The sequence below is a fragment of the Cygnus atratus genome, chromosome Z, assembly GCF_013377495.2.
Source record: "Cygnus atratus isolate AKBS03 ecotype Queensland, Australia chromosome Z, CAtr_DNAZoo_HiC_assembly, whole genome shotgun sequence".
NCBI lineage: Eukaryota > Metazoa > Chordata > Aves > Anseriformes > Anatidae > Cygnus > Cygnus atratus.
In genome coordinates this window covers 67,565,079-67,588,138 of record NC_066396.1, presented here as the reverse complement: position 1 = coordinate 67,588,138, position 23,060 = coordinate 67,565,079, and the positions used below count along the sequence as shown (strand labels likewise).

At 40.0% G+C, this 23,060-nt stretch overlaps 1 protein-coding gene across 1 annotated transcript in view; it reads left to right on the top strand.

Annotated features, from left to right (window-relative positions):
* The window catches only part of LVRN (laeverin), a 41,402-nt gene that overhangs the window by 703 nt on the left and 17,639 nt on the right, over window positions 1-23,060 (top strand). The window contains 10 exon segments of the mRNA XM_050716543.1: window positions 8,419-8,561; window positions 9,791-9,930; window positions 12,127-12,253; window positions 14,204-14,358; window positions 15,749-15,862; window positions 18,070-18,213; window positions 18,533-18,598; window positions 18,734-18,799; window positions 19,902-20,074; window positions 21,539-21,615. Of these exon segments, the coding sequence (XP_050572500.1) occupies window positions 8,419-8,561; window positions 9,791-9,930; window positions 12,127-12,253; window positions 14,204-14,358; window positions 15,749-15,862; window positions 18,070-18,213; window positions 18,533-18,598; window positions 18,734-18,799; window positions 19,902-20,074; window positions 21,539-21,615 (1,205 nt within the window).

Genomic DNA, 23,060 nt, shown 5'->3' with positions numbered 1-23,060 from the left:
GCGGGTTGCGCGGTGAGGAAAGATGTGTCACCCCAACACCGTCCCCAACCCCGTCACGAACCCCAACCCCATCCTTGTCCCCGTCCCCAACCCCGTCCCCATTCCTGTCCCCACCCCCGTCCCCAACCCTGTACCCATCCTCGTCTCCAAATCCGTCCCCATCCTTGCCCCCATCCTCATCCCCAATCCTGTCTCCATCCCCATCCCCATCTCCATCTCCGTCCCCATTCTCAACCCCGTCCCCAAACCCATCTCCAACCCCATCCCCAACCTCGTCCCCATCTCCAAACCCAACTCCAACCCCATCCCCGTCACCAACCCCAACCTGCTGGGAACACTGCCCAGCACCTCCCTCTCCCCCCCATCCCCAGTCCTCTGCCTCTTGCCCTGTGGGAGTGGGAGGGGGGCAGTGTGAGCCTGCCGGAAAGGCCATCACTCAAATCAGGTTTTTGTCCTCGAAGCAAGGCTTATTTGCTTATTTGTTTATTTTAGTTGGGAATCTTCTCAGGGTGCTTTTCATTCTGAATGTGAAATTTCCTGCAGACAAGTGAAGCTTAAGATTTTGATTTCAATAGTTCTGGTTGCAGGCAAGTTTCTCAAAATAGGCACTTAATGTAGGGGCAGGAAAAGTGCTTATTTTAAAGGTACTTCTAGGTACTTATACATAAAGGTACTTTATAATAATTAATGACATGGTGAATTGCTGCAGGACATGAAGCAAGTCAGAAAGGAAGCTAGAGTTAAAATTCAAGTGTTCTTGGCTCTCAACCCACTGATGAGTTCACTGAAGTAAACTCCCTCAAGCAGTTTGTGGAGCTCTGAACCCACCAAGTAACGCTCAGTTACCTGCAGGATCCATACGTGCATGTCACTGTATCAGTACTAATAATCACAAGCCATGAAATAAATAGTTTTTATTGAAACAGAACAGAACTGTGTGACTTCTCTGTTGCAAGTAGTAGCCTTTTTTATTTTAAGGAGATAAGTTGATTATCCTTAGAGAAAAGCATAGTATGTTACTAAGGGATTTTAGGAAATAGATTTCTATTCATTTATTCATTTACTTATTTATTTATTTTTTTTCAGTTGCTATCTCTTTGTTCACTGATTGTCATTTACAGGTATATTTGTGCAAATTTTCATTTAAGGAAAATCCCAAATGCTTTGCCTAACTTTCATAATTAAAAAGAAAAAAATCTAAGAAAGAATGAAACAATCATTTAATCGTTTAATACTGTGTCAGTGTACTTTATGGTGCCATATTAATTCAGTCAAAAACTATTTAAGAAACAGTGAATTAGACTGACATTTTTCAATTCATACTGTGTACAATTCAGAGAATCCAAAACAAACAAATATTTTTAGCTATTGTCAGCTTTGCTGCCACAGTAGAAAATAAGAAAAAGTATTTTAATATCACTAAAATAATGTGTACCATTTGATTTCAAGTTGTTTAAAGGATTTGTGGCAATTGTTCCATTTAAGTCTTATCTTATCATGAAGCACTAAGGAAATGTGAGACTGCAGTCTAGTTTAAAGAGATGCCAGTGGTGTTCAGACACTGAAATAAATCAAAGGAAATCCACTGATTGCAGATAAAACATATTGTTTTGGTTACTTGTTCCTGCCTGCATTCCTGATGTTCTTGAATGGATTTTGCATATCTTTCTGCTTTAAAAGGGCTTTCTCTGAATCAAGAGTATGCAACACTACCTTGTTATTTTTTTTTCCTTTGCAAAGAATGGAATCATCACTTTACCAGCAGTTTCCTAATCTGATGGGGTCCAGTTACACTGAAGGGGTTTTGCCATCCCCATTTTGGAGGAGGTGCATTGTAAGGAACATATTTTGTAAGCTCTAGCAAGCTGTTAATGATGGAATAAGCTGTATTCCAATGGGTTACGTAGATCAGGAATGATTTACAAACATTCAGCGTCTTTCCACTCCAGGATGCAGTACAAAGCCCATTACTATTCTGCAAGGAAACCACTACCTCCTGTGGACAGCCCTGTAGCTCTTCCGCAGGGACTTGTACCTGGCTCCGTCAGACCTTCGGGATCTAATTCCTGCACAGGCTTCTGACTTCAGTTTGTAACTGAAACCATCAGCTGCAGCAGACAATGTGCTGTTTATTTGCGGTCAAACAGATTCATGTATTTCTTGCATGCGCTAGAAGTTTTAGTGGTTTTGTAATTTGTGCTTCTGGAACCACTAGGGACCTCTCATTTCAGAAGAGTTTGGGCACAGAAGGGCAAGTTTTCAGTAGACAGCTAGATCCTAAAGAGAAGTGAAGTCCCTGAAATCTGTGCCTGAGCTTTGGCACCTCCTGCTTTCTTGCTCAGATGCCCACATTGCTCTTGGTGGGCTGGTAGAATTAGCTGTTTGACACGAAGAGCTGTTTGTTCCCTGTCCTTCCAAGTCAGAGCAGAAGTGCACTGATGAGGCTGTGAGGAAAAGCCATTTGCAATGAGAACTCCCTGCTGTTTTCAGAAATGCTAGCCTCACCTCTATGGAAGGCAGAATAAACCAAAACCCAAACTTCACTGAATTTCCAGAAATTCACAGAAACACAGGAACTGTTCACAATCAGCTTGATAATTGGAGGCTGTGCATTTTTACTGTTATTGACAATTTGTACTACCCACTCAATCAAGTCTTACACATGAAAGAAAATTCTTGAAAAATGGAAGCACTATGTATTAATGCCGCACCGTCCATGTCTACAGTGACTGCAACAGCAAAGGAAGTGAAAAAGGAAGATGCCCTTACTTCACCAGCACTAACTTCACCCATTGTTGAAATGGGAATCTGTGTTCTGCAAATAGCTGGGAGAGTCATGCCAGGGTCAGGGTAGGCAGAAAGACCATCTTTGACCTTCTTCTTTAGCAGCACTGATGCAAACATAAATAGTGCAGGATGTTAGACCGAACATCATCCTACATGCTGATACTGCACTGCTGTGATCAAGCTCATTGCATGCTGCTCCAGGCTTAGCAGGATAACTGTGAGTGTGCTGTAAAGTGTGGGCTGTATGTGTGCTGGGCTTATGTGGCAAGGGTTTGCTAGCAGGTGGGCTGCAGGGGTGGCCTCTGTGAGCAGAGCCCAGCAGCTGCCCCATGTCAGAGCAGAGCCAGCTCCAGCTGCTCCAAAAGGGATTTGCAGCTGGCCAGAGCTAAGCCATGAGAGACACTGGTTGGGCCTTTGGGAGAGCAGAGTTAAGGAAGGGAAAGAAGTGCTGGGCAACAGCAGCTGGGAGAGAGGGGTGAGAGCCAGCCCTGCAGCCCCAAGGGCAGTGCAGCAGGAGGGCAGGAGGTGCTCCAGGCACGCAGCAGCAGTTCCCCTGCGGCCTGTGGAGAGGCCCCTGGTGGAGCAGGCTGTCCCCCTGCAGCCCATGGGTCCCACATGGAGCAGATCTCCATGCTGCAGCCCGTGGACGAGCCCCCGGTGGAGCAGGTGGATGTGGCCTGCGGGAGGCTGTGGCCCGTGGAGAGCCCCTGCAGGAGCAGGCCCCGGGCCAGAGCTGCAGCCTGTGGAGAGGAGCCCATGCAGGAGCAGGGGGTCTGGGGGGAGCTGCCGCCCGTGGGGGACCCGTGCTGGAGCAGTTTGCTCCTGGGGGATGGATGGACCCCATGGTACGGAGCCATGTGGGAGCAGTTCTTGAAGAGCTGCTGCCTGTGGGCAGCCCCTGCAGGATCAGTTTGGGAAGGATGGCATCCCATGGGAGGGACCCCATGTGGAGCAGGGGCAGAGAGTGACCGTGAAGGAGCGGCAGAAGTGAAGTGCTATAGATTGACCACAGTCCCCATCCCCTGTGTTTCCCGGTGCTGCTCAGGGGTAGGAGGTGGAAAAGAGTGGGTGGAGGGAAGGTGTTTTTAGGTTGCTTTTATTTCTGGCTGCTCTAGTCTAGTATTAATTGTCAACAAATTAGATAAGTCTTCCCCAGCCAAGTCTGTTTTGCCCATGATGATAATTAGTGAGTGATCTCCCTGTCCTTGACCCATGCATTCTTCATGTTTTCTTCCCTGCCCTCCTGGGGGGTTCCCCACCTGGTGGGGGGTGAGAGAGCAGCTGGGTGGGTGCCTGGCTGCCAGCTGAGGTCAACTCTGCAAATGCAGTCTTATGCAACTTCTGTACAAATACATGGCTCGGTATGGCTGGTGTTAAAAGGAATTCAGAAATGTGATCAAATGCAGTGTTTGTGCTGATTTTTAGCAGTTGCTGATGCACCAGCTACCAGAATGATGGAGAAGGGGGGTTAGAACAGCATTGACACAGTTATTTGGGCTTTACAGCAGGGAACCTGAATGTTTTAGTTCTGTTTCATATGAATAATCGAATAAGACCATCAAATTCATGCAACAGAAATCAGAGCAAACAACAGGTTTGGTGTTTTCTTGGGTTGTGTGTTAGCACTGAATGCCATTTGCCTGAGAAAAGGACTAGTGGGTCAGCCATTGCACAGAACAGGATTCTGCTCACTGTAATACCCTTGTACTTTGAGCCACTTCAGGGTTTGCTAAATTATTTAGTTCTTACATATTTTTAAAGTGAAAGAAATCAGATCTAATATATGTTAGCACAGAAAAATATCATACTATTGTATTGTAATATTATCAATATTACAAATAACATCACCTGAGTGAGAAAGCATTTTTACAAGAACAACTTCTTTTGCATCAACATGACACGTTTATTTTACAATGATGCTGTTTTTTTTTTAACAGGTGAAGCAGTGTTCATGAGGTATTTATAAACTATGCATGAATCATGCTTCATTTTTCCCTTTCTTGTTATTTTCACTGACTGAAAATAATAATAATAAAAGAGTATAGTATAAATTGTCAAAGCTTTAGTCTAAGAGATCCTGTTATGTTTGCTTCTCTTTATTTAAAAGTAGCATGTCTTTGATCTTGTTTTATAAGAAGAAGGAGGCATTATAGGATAATTAAGGAAGAAAAAGAAAACTATGCACAAAGGTACAGGAGCAAGACAGGAACTTTTTTTTGTCTGCTTATGCAATGTTAAGCATTGTTGAAAATGAAATTCCTTTTGGGTAATTTGCTTTGTGATACAATTATAACGTAGAATACAGTTTGGTATTAATTCAGTTCATGATAATACCTTCACCATTTTTTTTTTAAAACAAGGAAAAAAGATCCCCAATGATGACTCATTCTGACAAATGATATGAGGTACTGCGTGTTTGAAATGCCAATTATTTGTGTAACATGCATGAAACATTCCCATTTATCTTTTCTATTGGGAGACCTGCTGAAAAATAACATTTAAACTGTCCTCAGATTTCTTTTTTAATGTTGATGCTTTAGCCCACTGTCTGATGTTTTGTGCTCCTGAATAAGAATTTCTTATGGGCAAAATTTGCCATGTGTCTGTGTTAGTTTCTGCTGGCATGGTGCCTGTAGAGGCAGTGGTGTCTCTGGCGCTGTGGAGTTTGCAGTCATGAGGTTGCTCCATCTTTTCTAGAATGACAATCAAATGCATAACAGCATACTCTCCTGCATGGGAAGACAGTGATTAGGGAAAGAGTATTTCTGTGACTGCTTCCCTTGATGAAGGCAGGGGATAGCCACTTTTGCTGCTTGCACAACCCCAGCAGAAAGTAAAGTCATGTTGTGTCACAAGGCACCACAGAGGGGAGGTGACACAGCAAGGCAGCTGGTGGCTGGCACAGCAAATGCATGACTGCAGGGAGCCAGGTCCATCAAGGACACCTGCACCAATAGGCAAAAAGTAAAATATATCATGCTGCTTTCTCACTTTAAAGGGGGCATTGTGGTCCTAGCAGTCACCTGGTGACTGCACATGTTCCACGTGGGTTCTTTTATAGGACATAAATTGTATTGTGGTACAGCATCACAGCATGTCTGCTAAATGCAAAAGGTACCATGTTTTGAGAGTACAGTTGCTTTGAGCAGGGTTAGGCAGCACAGCTGTGAAAAAGGCAGCAGCCAGACATCTTTTAAAATACATAGATTTAGCAAGGGCTGATCTTGGGAATGGGGCGAAAAGAATTGCTGGGTTTTGCCAATGGAAACAGGAAGCTGATGGCATGGCTCCTTGGGTCAACTTGCACACAATGCAGTACGTATTCTGTGAAGTGGTGTACATGTAAATGGAAAGCTAAGCCATTCATTTCAGGTACTGAAAAAGGGAATCTCAAAACATGGAACCTTAGGTTCATGTCCTCATGTCTTGGACATGGTTCAGTGCTGTATTTCACAACCAGCTGCAGTCATGGTGTGCACATAGTGTGGATCTGCACTGCAGGGCTGACTTGTTATATATTGTTACTGTATAAATACTTTCCTGCTGGCTTCTGTCTTGTTTGGGATGACTGTGCTAAGTGTGAACCTCTGTGAACCTAGTGTTAGGGAACATCTCCGCTACAGCTGAAAAATACTGGCCCTGTGATAGCGTCCGGGTCGCTGGCACAAGAGGACCATGCCATCCATGTATCCTCTCCTGGGACTACTTGGCTCAGTTTTGAAGTTTTCAGAACTTTCTGGAATGTTTAATAGTTGAAGTTTATGTGTTTGCCTGCCTGTTCTGCTCAGTTTTAGCACGTGCATCACTGCTCCCTTCATTCATGTGTGTAGAAGTATGATTCCTATGGAGTCTTCCTTGTTGCCTTTGGGTTGATAGGTATGGGGCTTTGAGAAACATTATAGTCATATTCTAACACCCAGTGAAGATGCCTTGACATGAACAGCCCATATCTATAGCTCTTTATGGAAACTTTGGCCACTAGGCATGGTGATTCCATCATCATAGCCACTGGACATCTTGATTCCAGCCACTATGTCACAAAAACTTGCCCCAAATGGGTCAAAGCTGCACAGTGTAAGGTAGAAAATGATCTTGTATATTTTCCTGTGTTTGACAGTGCAGTGGGACATTCTTCTCTGTGTGGTTTGATAGAATTGTGCAAGTGCATCTATTCACGGTTACCTGAAATATACTATGTGTACAATTTTTTATTAAAATGCACCATTAAAATAGGACAGCATGCATTAGGTAAGCAGATGTATAGAGAGATTGTAATTAGAATCATAGAATCATTGGCTGGAAAACACCTTCAAAATCATATAGTCCAACCATGCCCCTACCACCCCTATCACCCACTAAACCATGTCCCTAAGCACCACCTCCAACTTTTCCTTGAACACCTCCAGGGACAGTGATGCCAACACCTCCCCGGGCAACCTGTTCCAGTGCCTGACTGCTCTTTCTGAGAAGAAATGTCTCCTCATTTCCAACCTGAACCTCCCCTGGCACAACTTGAGGCCATTCCCTCTAGTCCTATCACTAGTTATCTGCAAGAAGAGGCTGACCCCCAGCTCCCCACAACTTCCTTTCAGGTAGAGAGCAATAAGGTCTCCCCTGAGCCTCCTTTTCTCCAGACTAAACCCCAGTTCCCTCAGCTGCTCCTCACAGGACTTGTGTTCCAGGCCCTTCACCAGCTTTGTAGCCCTTCTCTGTACACACTCCAGCACCTCCGTGTCCTTCTTGCAGTGGGGAACCCAAAGCTGAACACAGTACTCAAGGTGCGGCCTCACCAGAGCCGAGCACAGGGGGACAATCACCTCCATGGTCCTGCTGACCACACTGTTTCTTATACAAGCCAGGATGCTGTTGGCCTTCTTGGCCACCTGGGCACACTGCTGGCTCATGTTCAGGTGAGCATCGACCAACACCTCCAGATCCTTTTTCTCTGCACAGCTTTCCAGCCACTCCACCCCAAGCCTGTAGCACTGCATGGGGTTGTTGTGCCCCAAGTGCAGGACCTGGCACTTAGCCATGTTGAACCTCATCCCCTTGGCCTCTGCCCATCGATCCAACCTGTCCTGGTCCCTCTGCAGGGCCTTCCTACCCTCCGGCAGATCAGCACTTCCCCCCAGCTTGGTGTCATCTGCAAGCTTACTGAGGGTGCACTCAATTCCCTTGTCCAAGTCATCAATAAAGATATTAAAGAGGATGGGCCCCAACACCGACCCCTGGAGAACAAATTATGACAGTTGGCACTGTATCACTTTTGAGCACTTGCCTGCTATGTGCAAAACTTTAATCAACTCTGTCTTAATAACCAAACTAAAAAGCTTAAATATTGAAAATTGGGAGCTTTTTCCAGATATTTAAAAAAAATAAACAAACAAAAAAAACCCAACCCCAAACCATAAACTAATTAAAAAAGACTTGTTTTCTCTAGAAGCATCCAAGCTGAGCCGTCTGCTAGGTGTGGGGATTTGATCAAGACTTGAAATAATAACCAGACCTTTTCAAAACCTCCGTATCCATGTGATTAACTTTGTGCTTTGTATTTGGCATTTTATTGCACAATATATTGATTTTGATCAACTGTAGCATGCTGGATTTATCCTATTTGTATTTTCAATATAGCATGCTGATTGCTTCCCAACTGGAACCAACATATGCCAGGACAGTTTATCCATGTTTTGATGAACCTGCCATGAAGGCCACATTTAATATCAGAATTATCCACGACCCAAGCTATGTGGCTCTTTCTAACATGCCTGCTATTGGTAGGTAAACAACGGTAGACTTATGTTTGTTTGTTCTTTGAATTACCTTTAAAAGGGTGAAATATATCTGAACAGACTATAGCTTTATCATCTGATATAAGAGCATTCTTTTGCCTGTGGGCTAATACCTTGAAAATGTGAAGAAAATCTGTGTCTATGAACTTAAATATTTGGAGAGAGTTATTCACAATTAGTGTCTTTGATGGCAATAACTCCATGCTTCCAGTTGTGATGTGCTCTTCTCTGGTTGCTGGAGGCCATGCAGGGCTTCATTCTTACCATTTACTGCTGTGTCAGCATGTCTGTCTTACTGCATGACATCTGCTTAAAGCAAAACAGCAGCTCCAGTATGCAAAGCCTGTAATTGTGGTATTAAAGGACTGCATTTCATTCTAAGCTGCTTTTAAGATGTATTTACATCATATGAAAAAGTGTTTTAGCATGCAGAGAGACTGCAGCCTACTGTGTGTGTGCAGAATAAGGATAACAGGACTATAATGCTCTGGAAATGCTCCTTCTGCCCCTTGCTGGGATCTCATGTGAAATTCATGTTGGGTATAAGATTCCAAGCAAATTCCATAAATTACTGTTCTTACTGGACTCTGTGGGATCTCTCACCCCCTTTTTAATGGCTTTTTTTTTTTTTTTCCTGCATTTCAGTGCCATGATTTTAATTTCACCTAAATAAATTTCAGCCATAAAAAGGAGAGTTTGAGATTTGCACAGAAGCAAAGTAATTTAGGAATTATAATGGATGCGATGTCTATGAGAATTGCTTGGAAGAATTTTTTTCCCCTAAGAATCTTGTCCATTTTACCCCACATTTAGAAGGAAGGTATGTGAATAAGTACTTCATAGTTCTCAGGCACACATAATCTATATTTGAATTGTAATATATTATACATTTTAGAGATATGCAGCATGGGATAAATTGTCCACAGTTCGTCCACATTCTAAAACTGACGCAGTTTGATATGCTTCCAAGACTTTAGTAAAGAAGTTCAAGAGTGGATTTTGGATGTTTGCATGAAAGCTAATGACTGATATATGGTGGTAGCAAGAAGTTTGGCTGCTTGCCTTTTACCAGAAGCATATGCAGTTAGTGCAGAAATAAAGCATATCAAGAGAGGTGTAAAAACAACAATAACAACAGACATGCAGAAAAGACTAATTCCTTGTTTGTTTTGGAAGAACAATAGATTGACTATTTCTTTAATTTGTTTTTCTAGACACATCTGAGATGAAGGACGAAAATGGAAGCCTGTGGACTGTTACTACCTTTAACACTTCGTTGAAAATGTCAACTTATATAACTGCTTTTGTGATTTGTGATTTTGATTATGTCACCAGAACTGAGCGGGGAAATGAGGTAAATATTAGGCTGCATAACACATTATAGCAGTTTACGACAGAAGTTGGCTCTGTGGTGCATCATGTGCTTTAGAAGATATCAGAGACATTAACTGTGCTTTCCATTCCAAAAAGTATTTGCTTATGTGGCAAAACTGCTAACATTTATCTTGCAGATATTTCTGCAGAAAGCTTTCCTTTGGAGCAATTAGGTTACTATCCTGAGCTGATCATTTCATATGTGCCTACAGTTACAAATCCAAAAGTAGGTATGTGTTCCATATGTTAAGACTTTAGGGGCAGCTACTCTGCAGAGGGTGATGTTCAAAATTCAGAATCTTGTTATCTTCTTAACTCTCTTGGTTGGAAAAAATATCAGTTTCCACTGCTGTGACAAATCATTGAAGTGCAGTGCATTGTTGTTCAAAGCCATTTGGTGATGTCTGTCATGAATTCAGTACAAGCAATACTCTGCTCCAAGCCTTTTTTTATACTTCTGTTTTAACTGTTTTATTTATTTATTTATTTATTTATTTTCCCTGCAATGAGCACATTTTTTAACCTTTAAAAGTGTCTGTTTTGTGTTTGAAGATTTTTCGTCACTGAGGATTCTGTTTTCCTCTTCGACTACAAGGGCCACATCTTCTTGATGGAAGCTGTAAAAAAAATAATACAATGGCACGAGGTGTTTGGCTTTCCTTCTTTTGTTGAAAGTGAACAGGGGAGAGATGTAAAAAGTTGTCCCAAAACAAAGGGCGAAGTCAAGCATAAAGCCCTACACTTGCTACCCTTCATAAATGAGATCTTGGTGCCAGCTCTATGATTAGTTCACTGTCATCCTACTACAGAAAGGCAGGACAAGGTGAGAGGACAGTGCAGAGGTATAGCAGGAAGCACAATATAAGCTTCTTTTTAAAGCGAAGATTGGACATATATGTCATATCTGCTGTCCCCTGCATAAACCCTGTTGGGTGCTTTTGTCTCTGGCTGGTAAACTTGTCTTGGACAGATGTCTCCTGACAATAGTGGGCAAAACAAAACCTTAAAACTAGTGTTCTTTCAGAGCAAAAAGGCACCACCCATGCTGTTAGGGGTAAGAGGGTATTTTGACCCCAGGTTTCAGAGGTGCTCAGTTTATGCCTCCACAATGTTTGTGTAAGCATGTTCATTGTGTCTGTTTTATTATTTCCAGTAAGTGAATTACAACCCAAAACATGCGTATTATATTTCAAAACTCATACTGGGATTAGGGTTTTAAGTCTGCCCATTATGTTTAGGTTTTGTAAAATGAAGAGATCTGGTCTTTGAAACCCCTCTGAAGCCTTGGCTGAAAAGAGGGGCTCAGAGGCTGAGAATACTTCATGGACTGAATATGCTTTATTTTTTCCCTTGTAAATTAAATCCTGATGGTTCCCCAACTGTGCTATTAGGGTTTGGCTCTGCAACTCCTTGTGAAAACCTGTATTGAGTTTAGGTGCAAGAAATGTTGAGCTTTTGAGCTGCTAGGCACCTGGGGTCCTTGTATCCAGAGGTACATGATGGCGACATAAACCTCTTCTCAGTCTGCTCCATCACTTTGGGCAAACAGCTGCCTTCTTCAGTTCCATGACATAGCAAATGGGCACTGGAAGGGAAAGCTTGCATCTGCTGTCTCCGTTATTCAGAGGTACAGGGGTCTTCTGCTCAGTGGTTTCTCTCTCTCTAGCAGCAATGGGAAACCAGTTTTCTGTTTCAGGCAGTAAGAAAGCTCAAGAGGAGTGTAGTATGTTCAGATAGCAAAAACTCTCTGAACTTCCATTTCTCTCTCTTTGGGAAAATAGTGGAAGGTCTGCCACCCATGCCCACTGGCTGGAATACATTGGCTTAAGATGCGTGGATCTGAGTAGTTTTACAGCATCTTGTATTTAATAAAAGAATAATTAGGAATCCAATTGCTCCAATCATCTATAGTTGGATTCAAGTCTTGGCCCTTCTGAAGTGCTGGAACTCTCCATGATTTTTAGCAGGATTAGGCTCTGGGCCATATTTTGTCAGGTCCAGCAATATGTGGTCTGGGATTTTTTTTTTTTTCATGAGAAGCTCATTACATGATCTGGTGTGGACAGACAGCATTTTCAAACAACGATTCATAGAAGAGAACCAAAGAAAATGAAAATATTAGGGTTGCCTGAAATAATGCTTCCTTTTTTTTTTTTTTTTTTTTTTTTGATTGCAGATACGTATTTGGGCTCGGAAAGAGGCAGTTAAAAATGGGTATGTTGACTATGCTTTAAATATCACAGGCCCAATATTTTCATTTCTGGAAGATTTACTTAACATCAGCTACCCGCTGCCAAAGACAGGTGAGATTCATTATTTTCTTAAGTGGACCAGAAATAGCTGTTGATGGTATAACATTTATAGAAACAATGGGTTCTCTTGCAATATTCTCTTCTTATAACTTACTGGTACAAAACCCTTAAGCTTTAACTCACTGAATTCTCCTTTCCGCACCATGACTCTTCTTAACCTGTCATTCAGCAGCCTTGTCTTCACACCAAGCTCATTCTTTAAAGTAGCATTTCCTAATAAAGTGGCAGATAGGGCTACAAAGTGGAAAAGGAGTTGTTCAGTCATTTAGTCTATGCATCCCAGAAAGAGCCATACCAAACAAGGATGCTGGAGTCCCTGAGTGTGCCTAATAAAACCTTGCTTACTGTAACACACGCTTCCCCAAAACATTCCTTGCTTTCTTCAGTATGTCCTTACCCGACTGTTGAGCTGGCTGTATGTTCATGCACATTTCTCCCTGGAAAAAGATTCCCATAGGAAACATAATTTCTGTTTAAAATCAACATCAAGTTAAGTCACTTCAGTCAAGAAAGAATGGTGCCATCATGTGGTCCCACTGTGCAGTTTGCTGCTCGTATTTGGACTCACAGAGGCTTCATTCTGCATAGATGTCATGAGGGAACTTGCTCTGTTATACAAATTGCTAGGACATTGAAAGCACAGAAGGTAGAGCTTATCTGATGTGAGTTGTGGACCTGCCCATGATCTTGGCAGATCATAGAACTGGGAGAGAATAATTTCCTCCCTTTCTTGATTAGATAGTGTGCTTATTTGTCAAATCTGTATTTTGGCACTTGAAAGAAAGAAATTTTCATCTGGGTAAATGTAATATATGTGTTTAGAATAATATACAGAATTACTCACTGCACTTCCTACATAGAATGTAATATATGCAGTTGTTGCTCTTTTAAAACTTTATTATTTTAGTAATCATGCAAGGTAACCAAGGACTGTAAACAATTATTTTTCACTGGTGAATTCCTCTGTTTAGCAGCAACGTCAATATGTTGATTAATTGCTATAAAAATATTACAAAAGTGATGTAGAGGAGCGGTATCCCTGATTTCCTGTTAGGTAGTATTACAATTTCAGAGAATGCTGTTAATACTGTTACAGTCCCCGCAGTAATGCAATACTGCATTTCAGCTGCTTTTCCCACTGACTTTCCTTGAAGTTCTGCTTAAAAATCAATAGGATTAGATCTAACAAGAATAGCTTCTTATAAATGCTAGAGATTTCTGTTGCAAATTAAAAATGCAAACCAAAACATAAACACATTTAAATTTGGGAATATTTATGGATTTGTTTTCAGCTGCTTTTAACCCAGTTACAAGTGAGCTCTTTCACCCCAAGCTGGCTTCGTTGTAAGCCTGCAGTGATAAGCCTGGCTGAGATACAGTCTACTTCACTTCGATTCAGTGTCATGCACATGTTAACTGAGTAGATTTTGGATTGGAAATGGCCTGTGGTCTGCTGAATTCCAGTACAAGATTTAGTCTACTACAAAAACCCTCCATGTACCTTTTGCAAAGTTTGTTCTCTGCTACTGAGTTCAAGCACTATATCCTTCTCTGAGATCCTTGATGTTCATCCAGGGCACATCTCCGTTTCCTCCAGCTCCCACATTTGAACTGGAAAACTGCTCCCTGCATAGGTAGAATACAGCCTTCATTTTTGTTCAGAAATGTTCTGTGTACAAGATACCGGACAGATGTGGGCTTTGCGGGTATTTATTATACAGCTCCCTGAAATAGTGGCAATCATAGATGAAGAATGACAGAGGGAAATTTTGCAAAGTATTTTCAAGGGTGTTGCCAAAATATATCAAAGAAAGGATAAAAATGTACTATCTTTTAACTGCACACTGAGTACTTGTCCAGTGTGATCATAAAATCATGTGAGCATTTAACTTCCAAAAATTTTTAAGATACATTTTTTTTTTTCTGTTTGAATCAATTTAGATCTGGTTGCACTGCCTGATTTTGGAGCAGGTGCTATGGAAAACTGGGGGCTAATGACTTTCCAAGAATCATCACTGATGTACCTCCCAAGTGATAAATTCACAAGCAGAAAGGCAATGATTGCCATAATTGTGTCACATGAGCTAGGACACCAGGCATGTGGTAAAAAATTCTGTATATTTATTTGTCTATAAATTTTTTTCCTTCTGTTACTGATGATGCAGTCACTGATTATTGACAAAAAATAGTGACTTAACAGTAGGGGTTTTTCACCAGAGGGTTGAAAGACTATTCGTGTGATCTTTTGTTCTACTGATAGATCAATATTAAAAGCAGATTTTGTCATATTCTGTCATAGTATAGTCTACATACCAACTGCATATGACTCATTGATACAAAACTGTTAATGGACTACTTATATTTTTATCTTACACAGTAACTGAATGCCATACTAGAAGATACTGTAGGGAAGTAGGGATGACATTACTGTCTATATACTGTATACTTGGTACCTCAGTGGGAGAATGAATGGGCTTCTTAAGGGCTACCTCATAGTGGGATTGCATGTACATATTACAAAAGGAATTTGTTTTTCTGTAAGAAAGCCCATGATATCATACAGCAAATGAAACATGAACATATTTTACACTTTCATGGAGATTTTCAGAGTTGTTTCTATTTGATTTGGAATGTCAATGCAACTTCACTTTTTTTTTTTTTAATTAACTACATTTAATTTAGTGTTCTTTGCCAGAAGAAAGCACCTAGTCAACAAAGTTAGCACAGGAGTTTAACTTGGCTAGTACACTTATATGCCCTTCTGACAAGGTCTGTAACTTTTCAGACCTTCAGATGAGCAGATTGTCTTTATTGCAGGCCAATAAAATAAATGGCAGCACTTAATTAAACTTTACTTTAAAGTAAAGCTATAGTCCAAGCTTTTAAGAATTAACAAATAAAGTACAAATCTTCAAATGATCATTTTTTTCTTAAATATGAACTGCCAAATATGAGTACATAGCAGCTGTTGTGGAAGTTTTATTGCTCACCAGGATAGGGATTTGCTGATTTTGGAAATGGTTATTTCCCCAGTTCTGTTTATTATCCCCTTGACAATTTCCTTTTGTTAAGAACATGGAAAAACAAAAGTTATTATTTTATTTATGAGTGACTCTTTGGAAAATGTTTTTATAATTGTTTGATAAATGTCCTATTTTTAATTGTAGCCTGATATGATCTTTTAGATCTTTAAACTTTATTGGGAAGTATTTAAAATTAAATATAGTAGAAGGCTGACATAATGCACTGATGTGCTCATGGCATGAAATTGTAGGTGAAGCAATTAAAAATAACTGACTTTTGACTTTTTCTGAGATGCATCTTTTTTCTACTGAATTTTCACTATCTGCAGGAATATCCCGCATTATATTCGGTTGACATGTACATTTTAAATAAAGTTCCTTCAGTGATAGTGCGTGTTTAACCTACAGGAATGAAAAGAGCAATCAATGAGATATTAAGATATTTTTTTTCTTTCTATTTAAGTGGTTTGGAAATCTGGTTACAATGAACTGGTGGAATGATCTGTGGCTTAATGAGGGGCTGGCGTCTTACTTTGAGTACCTGGGAGCTACCTTTGTTGAACCCAAGCTTTCACTGGTAAGTGCTAGCAGTTACTGAATTAAGTAAGCTAAGGCACTAAAGTTTCAGCATGTAGGAAGAAAAGGAAAATGCAGAAGATGGGATTTAATTAAGCCATGGGATTAGCAGCTTCACTCCCTTGGGAATGAACAGCAGCTCTTCATTCTTCCCTTGAGAGTTTCCATCAGCTGAGGGCTGTGATCATGCCCAGCTCTCTTACACCTGGCACAGAGGACCGCTAGAGAGCTGCGTCTCTGTGGTGACAAGGATATAAAGAACTGGGCTGGTGTTTTACCCCAGATCTGTGATTTAACAAACCTGTCTGTTTTTTCCTGGATTCTGAAGCTGACGGTTTCCCTCCCTGTGCTTCCAAGCTCTGTGTGCAAGAGCTGGGCACCCCATATCTCAGGTACGTTCACTGGGCAGTGTCTAAGCTGGGACATTCTACTTCATCAAATCCATGGATGTTTGGTTGTGGATAAGGCAAATTGTAGTGCACGTAGCCCTAGCTAATCTGATGGGAGGGTAAAAGCTCCTTCTTTCTGCCCAAATGGGAATAAGCATAAATCCCACTCTGTGTTGGAAAACTGCATCCATCATTAATCTCTGCAGCAGGAGCATGGGTGCCACTGATGGTAGCCATCAGTTGAGGTGCACTTGCCTGTACACTCAGAAATGTCTCTGCACAGTGCCCTCAGCCTCTGAAGGAAGAAGAAGCCCTTAGTTTGGGCCTGAGACTGTAGATAATCCAGTGTGCTTTTCATTTGGCTCAGATGGAATACCATTCATCCCTTTCCTCCTCCAATTTGCCAAAGTACTTAATTACATGCTTAATTGAAAACTAATACAAGCATGTCCAACAAATTATTTCAGAAGGATTTTTAGGTCATGGGATGTGCTAACCTCTTCCTCTGAACTTCAACAACAGCTCACTTTATTCTCTGTAGTGCAATTATTTTAATATCATTGAAAAGTATAAAAGCAGCTGAATTTTAAATTGGAAGTAAGTCCTTGTCTCCTTTTTATTTTAATTTTCTTATTTTGAAGCTTACTTTTCAAAAACCAGTGGTTGCCATTTTATTTATGCCTGTAAAGTAAATTTTAATACTGGTATTGGCTCCTGCTCCAACCCCTGCTCAGGTAGGGCCACCCAGAACAGGTTGCCCAGGACCATGTCCAGACACCTTCTGAGGATGGAGAGCCCAGGACACCATTAGCCTTCTTAGCAGCAAGGGCACAATGCAGGCTCATGTTGAACTTGGTGTCCACCAGGACCCCAGGTCCTTTTCTGTCAAGGTGCTTTCCAGACAGACAGTCCCCAGCATGTACTGGTGCTGTGGCTGCACTCTGCCCCATCATTCAAACCATTAATGAAGATGCTAAGCAGGACTAGACTCCTGGGGTACACTGCTAGTTACTGGCCTTAAACTATACTTTGTGCCACTGATAACCACCCTGCTGCAAAGTGAACCTGGAAAACTATATTCACTGACTCTTAAAGAGAAAAACTGGTCAACAAATTTGATCCCTTTAATTAAAAGCCTGTGTCCTTCTCCTTGAGAAGAGGAAGTGCTCGAAGCTGCCTGCAGTGTTTTAAAAATTTATTAGTTTTCTTTAACTAACTATGTCATTCAACATTCAGTCATAGGATGGATAATCAACTGTGAGAAAATAAATAATCATTTGTCAGAAAGAGAACTTCACTGATTTACACCAAAGGAGCAGTTTTCCTTCTGTATTTTTTGCTGGGTGACAGCCAAAATGCTGTACAGTTAAGCCTTGCTATAATCAAGTGTTTAGTTTTTGGATTATTTTTCAGGGTTGCAGCAGGAGAAATACAGAATTTAAGATGGAAATGTGGCATACTAATGACATACCAATGTAGACGAGATATATGTTTTCAGTATTCAGTTTTAGTTTATTTGCTGTTTTATGTAGCTGACTTCTTCTTCCCTGAGGATTAGAGTGTAATCATCTTTGTCAGGCCCAAGCCCAATGTCATCACAGATTTAAAATTTTCACTGCCAAAAGCAGTAGCATGTGGAAAATGTTAGGATTGGGTGTAAAGTCCTTTTTACCTCAAGGGGAAGTTATGGAGAGGGAAAAGGATCATCCCTTGTTTATTGACAGGCTATTTCTATTAGTGCTAATACCATAATCCACAGTATCTACCTAAGAATACATATTTTCTGTTCAGCTCACTTAGATTTGTCTTTTCTTTGCAGGATAAAATCTTCTATGATCACGTTGTACAACCTGTCTTAAGGGAAGACAATGAAGTAGGAGTTCGATCACTGTCAGAGAACGAAGACAAGATCAAAGGATCATTTTCATTAATTTCTCTGTTTGACAGCATCACGTACAACAAGGTGAAAAAATACAAAATTCTTCCTGTTTCTTGCATATTGTGAACTAACATGATACAAAGTATGTTTGAGAAGTAGAGTGGAATATCCTCTTGAATTACAATGCTCTGTAGTTTTGTCATTCACGATTTGTTTCTGCTGCACACGCAAACATATTGGGTGTTGCAAATCTTTCTCTGAAAGAAACTGTGAAAACATTTTTAATCACCATGAACTACGAAGCATGGGAGTAAACTAACTTTTCTGAAATAGTTTGAAAAAATACTGCAATAATAATTGCAACAATAACTGAAATTTTATCATAGCTTGTTTTGTACTTCAGGGGGCTGCTATTACCTGGATGCTTTCTGGTTTTCTGACTGAGAAGTTGTTTATCAAAGCTCTTAATGTAAGTTTGAAAAACTAACATCATCATCTTGATTTATAAACTTGAAAATGGCAAGTGTACAAAGTACTGTCTGCCCTTCTGATGTTTTTTATTGAACTCTCATGAATTCTGATGCTTCTGCTTGTTTTCCTGCAGTCATATCTGAAAGAATTTTCCTTTTCAAATGCTAACCAAGATGATCTCTGGACCCACATACAGATGGTACTCATTTTATCTTCAGTATTTTGCTCTGGGGTTTGGTGTAGATCAAATGTAGGGTACATACTACTTGCAGAAGACTGCACTGGATTTGGCTATCCCTAGTGCAGTCTTTCCCTCAAAAAAAAAAAAAAAATTGCTTTGCCGGCTCTTTTGGCTTAGGTCTTCAGAAATGTTTTTTTGGCTACTTAACGGCACTTGAGATCAGTGCAGCCAAGTACAAGGAGCAGAGAAATAAGATGGAAAATTAGGGTCAAGTGGAGTTTTCAGGCTCATGGATCACCTTAGCCTACATGAATTTGGATAGCCTGTTTTTTTTTTTTTTTCTGGAGCTTATGTTTTGCCAGATCAAAGAGTGTGATGTTTTGGGCTTGATGATTAAGGATGCTGATATCTCACAGATCCAGCAAAGTCTATAGTCTTACAGTTCAGCAAAGTCCATGGCAATAGCTCAGCATTTCATCCTTTGCTGATTTTGGCAGAAGTCTGAGTAAGAAAAAAGGTGCTAATGATAGGTTTATTTAAAAAAAAACAAACAAGCATTTCCCTATTCCTCTAAAAAAGGCTTTCACTGTGTTACAGAAAAAAGTCTTAGGTTAAGAACAAGAGTGCCACAATTTCAGATATGCAAGTCTGTCACATCTTCTATGCCAACAGATACCAATTCACACTGGTTGGAACTCTAGCTTAGTATGTTTTTCGGTATGTCTTTGCTGTTCAGTTTGTATATTAGGCTGTCACTTAAAAATCTCTTGTCTTCTGGTAGCTTTATTTCAGTAAAATTAATAAATTAAGTCTGTCACAGCCATACAGGGGTGTAAGTATATTAACACTAAAAAGAGAAAGGTTAGCAGTCAGGTTATAAGAATGAGAAACATCTTCTCCAAATGTCATAATTCCTGTAAAGGCTCATGCTCTCAGTATAATAATGTCAATAGCATTCTTTACACATTGATACATTGATTTTGTGCATGATTCAAAGACCAGCAAACTGCTAAGCAATTATTTTCTCTAATGCGTTAGAACAACCCCTAGATTGTTGCTGAAGCAGAATCAGTAAGTACCTGTTTGTCCTAAATCTTTCTAATTCCTGTTTCTCTTAAAGGTTGTAGATGCAAAGGATGAAGTTCAGTTGCCAGCATCTGTAAAAAAAATAATGGATTCCTGGACATGCCAAAATGGGTTTCCAGTTTTAACATTAAACATAACCGCTGGCACAATCAGTCAGGAACAATTTCTTCATAAAAAGAATGAAAACACCAGTACTGATTCTTACAAGTATGTTTAGTTTGTGTCCTTATCCTATGTTTATTCCCTGTTTGTTGCAGGGAACTCTTCATTATGTTTTGACGATCTGATTTCTTAACTTTTTTTTTCCTTTTTTTTTTTCCTTGTAGCATGAACTGTAAAGTAAATTTTGTTTAAAACTGGAGTTTGTGATAGTTTTTCAAGTTGCTTGTTTCACTGAAGGTTGCGTTCCTCTGCAGTAGTGACTTTTCTAGCCACGTAATGTCTTTGTAAGGAAGGACGTACAGGCCATGAATATGTTTCAGGGCAGTAGTTTTGCCCAGCATTTTCTTCATTCTTCATCTCAGTTGTCCAGACTGGGGACTGGGGACCTGCCTGAACCATGTGGCAGCTTCTTTCCAGTTGACATATTTCCAGTATCATCATTGTAGAAAAGACAAAGGGGTTGTTGTAGATGACTCCTTACTCAGAAAGCGCTGAGTACCTGACATGCAGCTCTAAAGCTCCTGACTGTTAGTGAGCATTGCTGAGTTCCTGGTACTTTTGCAGGCTGTGCTGCATATTTAGATACCTAAAAACAATGATAGAAGGAGCTGTCTTTGGTCATCCACTTGGGAAACTCATGACCAGAGTTTGAACTTCTGTGAAATTCAGCACTTGTCATGAGCTTTGGGATGTATGGAGAAAGTCCATGAGATGAGTTATCACCTAGGGAAGTATAAAGGGGAGCATAACCCAAAGCATTTTTTTCCTGGCTGCTGTTGCTAGTCATGCAGAGAGCCAAAAGCAAAATTTTGATGAGAACCATAGAGTTTCCTTTGCTTCCAAGCTCCAGGAAATGTAGAAAACTAGTCCAATCAATGTCTTTGGCTATCTTAGATACGGAGTTCCAAGTTACAAACATCACGTCTGTTACTCTAGTTACAGCAGGAGGCAATACCATGTGAATTTAAGCAAATCCAGGACAAGTATTACAGAATTTTTCATTTTCATTAACAACTTCAGGCTGTCATAGTTTATCTGTTTTCACTGGGAGATTTAGATTCCCTCAGAAGGGAAATTAAAGTCATCAGAATTACAGTTGTATTGCTTGCCTGGAGCCTGTTTTAGTAGGTGCACTTCTGAAAAGAATATTTACAGTCTCCAGAAATAAGGCGAAGTGTAACAAGTGGGGAAAATAAAATTATCACCTGGAGAAGGACAGCCAGAGCACAGGGATGCAGTGATATAAAAAAGGTCTAGCACAGAACAGTCTAAATATGAGTGCCTGTTTAAATCCTGGCTAAAAGTCCTTTATCATCAATGAACCTAAGTGCTGATCCAGCATAAGTACCACCACCTGACACTGTTTTGTGTATCAGAGAGGAGAGATGGTAGATGGAAATTCTTGTAAGAACTCATTTGCATTTAGTTTAGCAACATCAGAGAAGTTTTTTGTTTGTTTCTTTTGTTTTTTAAGCAAAATAATTAATTATATTATCTCTTTTTGTTAAGCAACACATGGATTGTTCCTATTTCTTGGATGAGAAATGGATCATCACAACCTCTAATATGGCTAGATAAAAGCAGCAGTAAGTAACGTATTTGTTCACACATGCTAAAACCAACATGATAAAAACATGCTTAATACTCCTTTAAAGAAAATACATATTTGAATTGGTTAGGGAGATAAATCTTTATTCCACTAAAGTCTACATCTAACTGTTGTGTTAATTTTATATTAAAATAGCAATACATTTTCGAATAAGTTAACACATTTTTCTCTATGTTGCATCAAACTTCAGTTTGTTTTTAATAATATGATAGAATCTCTATTCCTGTTATGAACCTAGATTTCCACAGTAATTTTAATTTTGTCATTTTGTACACAAATCCAAACTTCAAGCTCCTCATGCTTCTGTATTAGTTTTACTTCAGCAGATCCTACTAACATTAAAGAGAGATTCTGAATATAGGTAGCATCTCAGACTTAGTCTGTGATACATCAGAAAATGATCAAGCTCAAGAAGTAGATGTGAAATCTGAAAAAGATTAAAACCAGCTGTGTGAAGAGAAAAAACATTGTTAAGCACGGATATCTGTAAAACCGGAAAATGAGCTTTTTCAACACTGTGTAATTTGTTTATGCAAATTTAATGCAAAAATAATCTTATCAACAGCATAGAATTCCAAAAGGTTTTTAAGAGTTTATAATAAAAAAGTGAGTTTATAGGCATCTCCACTCAAATACAAAATCCAGTTTTCTCATTCTAGTGCTTTCCAATAAACAGCTGTATTTTTTGAGAAAGAAGAAAAGTAATAATTAGGATGGGTTAACTAGTTTTCTTTGGTAAGTCACCCCTCAACTCTATCAGACCTTGAATCAGTTACAAGTAGGTGCACAGACTGTAGTGTTCATTGAATGCTTAAGAGCAAAACTACAATACAGTGTGTGTGTTTTGTCACTCTCTGCCCTCTGTTTGCAATGGTCTTACCCTATTTATTAGGCAATAAGATAGCTTGAGTGATTATTTCACAGCATATGGGCAAATAAATAAGCAATCAGTGGATGTTCCAGTGAGGTGAAAAATCAGAAAATTTATAGGAAAGAAGTGTTAAGCACTGCTTGCTTGGAAGGACTAGTGTTACATGCTAGGCTTATTATTATTATTGAAATGACAGCAATTCCATTTCCTCAGCCATTATGTGATTTAAGAGCTACAGAAGAATTTATGAAATAAACATTGTGTTGCATCTGCCTGAAGGAACTACAATAAAGTAGAAATTCAGTCTTTAAAATGCATTCCACTAGTATTTGAAAGCCATGTATGAAACTTCCCAGACGCTAGACTTCAGCCAAGTGACTTGCTTTCAAGCTTGAAGATTAAAAAAAAAAAATTCTGATATCTTTTTTAGACTTTTTGATGTGGAGATAAACCAGATGGTTCCTTACAAGAGTAAAAATGTTGAGATATTTAGCTACCATTTTGCTCCTGTGAGACTGAAATGGCTTCTGGTTGAGAACTTCTGTTACTGT